Raw genomic sequence first — 7,556 nt, 5'->3', positions numbered from 1 at the left:
GGACTCATCATCAGGGTACAAGGTCAATCAGGTTTAATTATAGAGCACGGTTAAAAACTAATGTTGTGTCTGAATGAATGAATACAATATGTATTTATGTATGTACAGACCCTTTCCAAAAAATTAGAATATCATGGAAAAGTTGTTTCATTTCCATAATTCCATTCAAAAAGTTAAACTTTCATAGATTATAGATTCAGGGCCCACAATTNTTGGAAAGGGTCTGTATGTATGTATCAATGAATGAATGTATTTATGTATGTGTGGATGAATGAATCAGTGAATGAAGAAAATGTATGTATGAATGTATGAAATTGATTTGTTTATGTATGAATGTATGTTTGTATCTATTTATGAATGAATTAATGAGTTTGAATGAATGTGTGACTGCATGAATGGATGAATGTATTTATTGAGTTTCAAACACAGTGTGTGTCAGTGGGCAGAGTACATACAAGAAATACAAGAAATTTTACATCGGTCAAAATACAAAGAAAGCTGAACATATATGACACATGTATGAAACATGAACAGAAAATGGGTCTGAGCGATCTAACTCTAACCTGACTGTAAACTTAAACTTCAAATTATTACAATAAAAAACTCACCACAAAATAGTTTTAAGTTCTGAGGCAACGAAGAACTGAAATGTTTTTAAATTCAGCGACTAAACGTGTTAATTTAGATTTAGTCAGTTATTTATTTTCTTTCATGAAATGGACAAAAATCTCTGAAACAAGGAGACGTTCAGGTGAACGTTAGAGAATCTGTGACTCAGAGACACAAACAGTCGACTGGAGAATTGGGGAAGTTTTTTTGAAGCAGAAGAACTTTGTCACGTTTGTCTTTTTCCAGCCGGAGAAACTTTCACCATCAAAACTTTTTCCACTCGCACTTTAAAAATCCGTAAAAAGCCATTTCGGATTTCTTTAGTCCGAACACCGTAGATGATGGGGTTAACTGTCGCCGGGAACAGAATGTACATGAGTCCCATGAAGGTGTTGACGTCCGTTGGGATGGGGATGTTCAGGTTGTGAGAGAGGAACGTGACGCTGCCCACCAGGTAGAAACACATCATGACGATCAGGTGAGTGCCACAGGTGTGAAACGCCTTCCAGCGGTCCTCACCAGCTGCCGCCGCTCGCAAGACAACGCTCAAGATCTTCATGTAGGAGAAGAAGATGAGCGGTATGTCCACGCCCACAAAACAGACAATCACAGCGAGGCCTGCTGTGCTGTTTTTCTCCGTGTTGCCACATGCCAGGCTGACCAGCGCCATGTGGTCACAGTAGCAGTGTTGGATCGTGTTCGAGCCACAAAAGTGCAGCGAACTCGCCAAACCGACCAGCGTCGCCATGATGGAGCCGCTGCGGATCAGAGTGAAGAGCAGCAGCTTCACGAACATGGAGGAGTTGATGATTTTGGCATAGCGCAGCGGCTGGCAGATGGCGACATAGCGGTCCAGCGCCATCGCCAGCAGCAATGTTGACTCCAACGAGGACAGGAAGTGAGTGAAGAACATCTGAGTCAAGCAGCCACCCAGTGAGATCTCGTCCCAGTCGAAGAGGAGGCCGAGGAGCATGTTGGGGATGATGGCAGTCACCACAAGGATGTCAACGACACAGAGCGTGTAGATGAGGAGGTACATGGGGCTGTGCAGACTCTCCACGCTTTGGATCACGTACACCAGCAGAGAGTTTCCCAGCAGCGCCGTCAGGTAGGACGTGGAGAACGGCAGCGCCAGCAGCCGTCGGTGTTTGTGCAGCTCAGGAAAACCTCTGAACAAGAAGGTGCTGTGGGAGAAGTTCCTGTCCAGTGATGCCTCCAACATGGCCCCGGCTTCACCTGAGCAGAGACAGTCAGACACCAACAAGGAGGATTATTAAAGCTACAAGCAGCGACCTCAGGTTCAAACTAGCATCGATCTTAAAAGTTGAGCGCTGTGATCAGTCCCTTTGACAGTTTACATTTGCATTGAAAATAACCAACAGGTTTTATGACGATCGAACAGATGCTCGTTCGTCATTCATTTACTGGGCCACACCCTTCTATGGAAGCACCGTCACTTCCTATTAGTAGGGCTGCCCCCCCGACTAAGAATATTCCTAGTGGACCAGCAGTCCTCATCAGGGTCCATCAGTGGACCAGCAGTCCCCATCAGGGTCCATCAGTGGACCAACAGTCCTCATCAGGGTCCATCAGTGGACCAACAGTCCCCATCAGGGTCCATCAGTGGACCAACAGTCCTCATCAGGGTCCATCAGTGGACTAGTCTCCTGCATGTTTCTGATATGAATGTAATGATTAAATGATATATTTTGGTGGTTTGAGTTGAAGGTGTGAGAAAGAATAGTATCAGTAACATTGTTAACACTGTGCTACATTACAGAGAAATACAAACCGTACTAATGAACCTTCATTAATATAGGCCTATATTTTATCTCCAAGTGCACGTCACACACTGAGCGAGCCGCCTGTTAATGACGCTGTGGGCTAATGGGCATGTAGCTACTTCCATGTTTCAGATGATACGTCATGTTTGTAGTCGACCAATGAAGATGAGTTTACATATCACCTTGGGTTCGTCCTTCACCTTCTCAAAATGATCCCACACTTTGGATTTCCTGCCCGACATGTTATTAACTAGCCTGTGGAATAACCGCAGGTACCAGCCCTGGAAATTAACCTGACTCCTGTCTGACTGCTGAGCGTGGACATTTCCTGTGTCTGTCCTTTCAAAGTAAACTCACACATGCTCCAGTCATATAGGTTTGGATTTATTCTGACAAGGCGCAACTCCTGATAGAGTTTCACGTTTTTTTTTGTTATTTTTCATTCCTGTGACTAAGCTACCAATGAAATCTTGCCGACTAATGACCTTTCTGGTCGACTAAAATCGGTGGACCTTTAGGGGGCAGTCCTATTTATTGGTCAGTTGAAAACATTTTGGTGACATGCTTTAATGGCTTATAGGTTGAAAATATCCATCGAGTTTAGTGATGTTTGATCAAACTCATTTATGGCCAAAATTTTGTGGAGGGCGAATGCAGTTGTTTGGTGGTGCCACGTACTAACTAATTTCAAAATCATTTTACACACGTTTTGTCATGATTGGACATAGAATTTCTGATTTATAGTCTGATTTGTGTATTAACACACATTTTTTGCATTTGTAGCGCCTTGTGTGGTTGATTTGTGTGAAACTTTTCAGATACGTTGAAGGTACTTTATGGACACATTAACAAGCTTTTAATAATGAATTTCCCCTCGGGGATTAATAAAGTATATAAAATTCAAAAAATTAAAATTTAAAAAAAAAATAACGTTTGATAAGTTTTCTCCAAAGATGATGCAGCTACAAATCAGTCCTATGGTTATGGAGAAGTTTTTTTAAAAAAATATAAATGCGCCCCCTTTTGACTGATTTCTAAATAATTTCACACACATGGTTTAACAATTTTTAAAAAACATATCCTACAAGTTTTCTCAAGATTGAATAAACAATTTCTGATTTATAATCTGATTAGTGTCGTGCCACGTCCCCTCTTTTTGAACTTTTGGCACCCCGAGTTGTCGATTGGCTATTCAGGGTATGTTGCTGGTACCTCTTTAGACATTTCCTGCAAGTTTCGTGATGATTATGAAGTTAGGTCTATCTATGTTCTGAGCCACAACTCCTTTAAAGTTCATTGGTCAATATCTTCAAAACCCAATCAGATATCAACAAGCTTTTGATATCCTTTCATAAGCTTGGTCCAGGGATGCTCAAGATATTAATCAGACCTTCAGTTCAGGAGATGTCAAAAATGTGTTTTTCATAAAAATCAAAATGGGGTTGCAGCGCCCCCTATTGACAGATTTCAAAATAATCTGACACACGTGATTCAGCATTAAAATTTGATATAACCTGCAAGTCTTGTGATGATTGGACAAATAATTTCTGATTTATAGTCTGATTTGTGTTGTGACACGCCTTTTTTTTTTTTTTTTTGCAGTTGTAGCGCCCCGAGTGGTCGATTTGAATAAAACATTCAGGATATGTTTAAGGTACTTAATGAACACATCAACAAGCTTTTGATAACTTTTGATAAGTCTGGTCCAATAATGATCCAGATACAGATCAGACCTACAGTTCAGGAGAAAATGTGTTTTTCATAAAAATTAAAACAGCGTTCCAGCGCCCCCTTTTGACTGATTTCAAAATAATTTTATGCATGTGGTTGAACATTATGATTTAACACATCCTGCAAGTGTTGTGATGATTGAACAAACAATTTCTGATTTAACGTCTGTTTCTGTCCACTTTTTTTTACACCTTTGGCGTCCCCTAGTGGAAGATTTGAATGAAACTTTCAGGGTGTGTTGCTGTTACCTTTTTAGACATTCCCTGCAAGTTTTGTGATGATTGGCCCAAAGATTATGGAGTTGGGTCTATTTATGTCTGAGCCACGCCTCCTTTAAAGCTTATTGGTTAATATCTTTAAAATTCAACGAGATATCAACAAGATTTTTATAACGGTCAATAAGCTTGGTCCAATGATGATCTATATTAAATTTGGTACAAATTGGACATATGATTTAGGAGACAGACTCAAAAATGTGTTTTTCAAAAAATTCAAAATGGAGGAAAATTTTGCTAGTCAACCGTATTGGTTCTTGTGTGTTTTTCATTGAGCACATTGAGCTGTGTGCGAAATTTCAAGTCAATCAGACTTTATGAATTTAATTTTTAAATTTTTGGACTTTGATTATAGCGCCCCCATCTGGTCAATTGGTGTAATATTTTTTGAGCAGCATTTAAACACAAAATGTTATGTGTATACGATGATCTATCTCAGGGGAATTTGTAAAAGAATTTCTCAAGAAAAAAGAAAACAAGTGTTTCAGCCCTTTGAACGTCTGAACCTGTCTGTGATGAAACATGTTCTGTTCATTTATCAGGCAGTTTATAAAATGTTGGGGCGTCGGTGGCTTAGTGGTAGAGCAGGCGCCCCATGTACAAGGCTGTTGCCGCAGTGGCCTGGGTTCGAATCCAGCCTGTGGCCCTTTGCTGCATGTCACTCCCTCTCTCTCTCTCTCCCCCTTTCACACTCACCTGTCCTGTCCATTAAAGGCTAAAATGTCCTTAAAAAATATATTTAAAAAAAAAAAAAAAACAGTTTATAAAATGTTCAAAATCAATGAGCTGTTGTTGAAAAACATTTAAAAGACAACTTTGGTACATTTTAGTCTTAGTGCTAATGAGACGATGCGTACATCGAATCATACCAATTTCTTTGCAGACAGCTGCAGACAGTATTGATACTTGCTGATAATTACACACCCATCAGCTGTGAACGAAGTCATTACAATTACATTTATATTATTGAGTCATTCTGTGTTTTTCATAAAAGTCTATGGAGGGTTGTTCAGTAACATCATATTTGCTTTAAAGTCTCGATTCTCTCCATCTGTAACTCTAACAGCCCATCACACAGCAGAAATAAATGTAGTTGCCATGTGCTTTTGTTGACAGCGTTGGTTGCAGCATCCTGGAATGTCAACAGCAGTTAGAGGAGGATACCTAGCACATAATATGTAGACGTAAAAGTCCACTGACAGAGTGCCGATATGTGACGAGTATACAATAATAAAAGCCGTAGTCATCAACGCTACATCACTGCTTATTGGGGAGAACTTATTCGACCTGTGACCTCGTCACATGTCCACGTTTGGTCATGGACTTTCCACGTCCACATATGGCGTCCAAGGTACCCTGGGTGTGTTGGTTGTTGACGTTCTGGGACGCCGTGTCAACTTCAGCCTGTTACATGCATTGTCTGTTTTCAAAATACACTTCTGTTTTCACAGGAAATGTACAGTTTGATACAGTCTCTTTCAAAATAAAAGCACTACGTCGGTACAACACCACCAACTAATGTTTTTGTCTTCAACAACACACATGGTTAGAGTTAGGCAACAAACACACAAACCCCGCTCTCCCGGGTGAAAGTCGGAGGTTGTTGGACCTGCGGCTCCAACTAGAAAACAATGTTTTGATGCATTGGATGTGCTGAATGTGCATATTAAGGCAGTACAGGAGGAGGTGCACATTAATAATCCTCCAGGACTGTAACATGCTCATGTTTAACCCAAACAATGTGTCATGTGACTGCAGTTGCTTCACATCCAGGTCGGAACACCTTCTCACCACAAACCAACCGGACTGAGACCACCTCTTCAAGAAGGTCTTGGTCCACCATAAGGTGACTGTTGGTGGATAAGTTAATGAATTATGATAACTGAAATTATCATTTCACCCAAATTACAAACAAAAGATATTTTGTCACTTACCTCAGCGGGCCATGCAGACCCCCGTATGTGTCTGAGAAAACAGGAGAAGTTGTGGTATTGTAATTTATATAATGTTTTTTATTTATATATATATATCTATGTATATACATATAAACACACAAACGCAAACAAGGCAGAAGTAAATCAAAATAGCATAAAAAGAAAGAGATATTTTTAAATCATATTAATCAAAAACAAACAAACATGTATATCTACTCTTTAACAGATACAAACCTGCAGGGATCCAGTAACACAGATAATATTTCAGTGTGTATTTACATACATATAAATATACTCTCCATCTACCATCCTGGAGCAGTGACTGCACAGTTTGTCTTTACGCTAAAAACACAAATCAATATAATGTTTTGTTGTATATTGGAAACATAGCGATGGGAAACAACTGAGAAACTGCAGATAAAATAATAACTCACTGTACAGGTGATATTTTTAAATAATGATACAGGACAGACTCTAACAACTGCTCATCAAACACAACGTTTGTGTCAGTTTAATGTTAATTACACAGAAATAATTCCATCAGATTTTCTGTTAATATAAAAACTGTTCTTGCTTCTGAGTTTCAGTCATTTGTCGTTCTTTCTTTTTTCAGCTACACTTTGTTAAGCTAATGCTGAAGGAATTGAATTGAATTTTAAGCATGACAGGAAAGGCAGGGATGATACCCTCAGGCATGATGGCAGTGTCACTGAAAGGAAAGTATCACTGAGAGAAAAGTCAGAGCAAACATAAGAACAACAACACAGAACAAATTGAACATCATATAATTGTTAAACAGAGTGATGAACATGCCCTGACCGCTGCACTGATGGAATAAAAAATGAAACTAAAACATGATAAAAAATACAGGTATAAAACAGGGAAGAGAAAAGAAACAAAGGGTCATCTCTGATGATAAACAGTGGTGGAAGAAGAATTTACATTTTACAGAAGTAAAACTAAAAATACAACAGTGTTAAAATACTCCAGTTCAGAGTGCAGCAATATCATCAGTAAAATGCACTCTTAGTTTTGAAGGTTTGATGATCACAGTTACTACAGCTGTAAAAGAAATATGTTTGAGTACAATAATTCTCTCTAAAATAAAATACAGGTGAAAGTTGAAGCAGAATAAAATGGAAATACTTCAGGAAACTAAGCATGTAAATGACTCTCTGCAGTGGAGTAAATGATTTAATGTTTATAATAAATATAATTTCCAT

At 39.1% G+C, this 7,556-nt stretch overlaps 1 protein-coding gene across 1 annotated transcript; it reads right to left on the bottom strand.

The window, feature by feature from the left end:
• Window positions 1–418: 418 nt before the first annotated feature.
• LOC126404602 (olfactory receptor 52K2-like) lies at window positions 419–6,367 on the bottom strand. The gene is made up of 2 exons (XM_050067962.1): window positions 6,334–6,367; window positions 419–1,845 (listed from the first exon to the last, which is right to left on the bottom strand). The coding sequence occupies exon 2, from the start codon at window positions 1,829–1,831 to the stop codon at window positions 836–838; it is 996 nt and encodes a 331-aa protein (XP_049923919.1). The 5' UTR covers window positions 1,832–1,845; window positions 6,334–6,367; the 3' UTR covers window positions 419–835.
• Between the last annotated feature and the right edge of the window lie 1,189 nt (window positions 6,368–7,556).

This window comes from Epinephelus moara, chromosome 2 (genome assembly GCF_006386435.1).
Source record: "Epinephelus moara isolate mb chromosome 2, YSFRI_EMoa_1.0, whole genome shotgun sequence".
Classification (NCBI taxonomy): Eukaryota; Metazoa; Chordata; class Actinopteri; order Perciformes; family Serranidae; genus Epinephelus; species Epinephelus moara.
The sequence above is the reverse complement of the archived record's forward strand: the minus strand, read 5'-3'. Positions and strand labels throughout refer to the sequence as shown.

Coding starts and splice junctions, on each gene's coding strand:
- LOC126404602 (XM_050067962.1), bottom strand. CDS start 1,831: ATGTTGGAGGCATCACTGGACAGGAACTTCTCCCACAGCACCTTCTTG.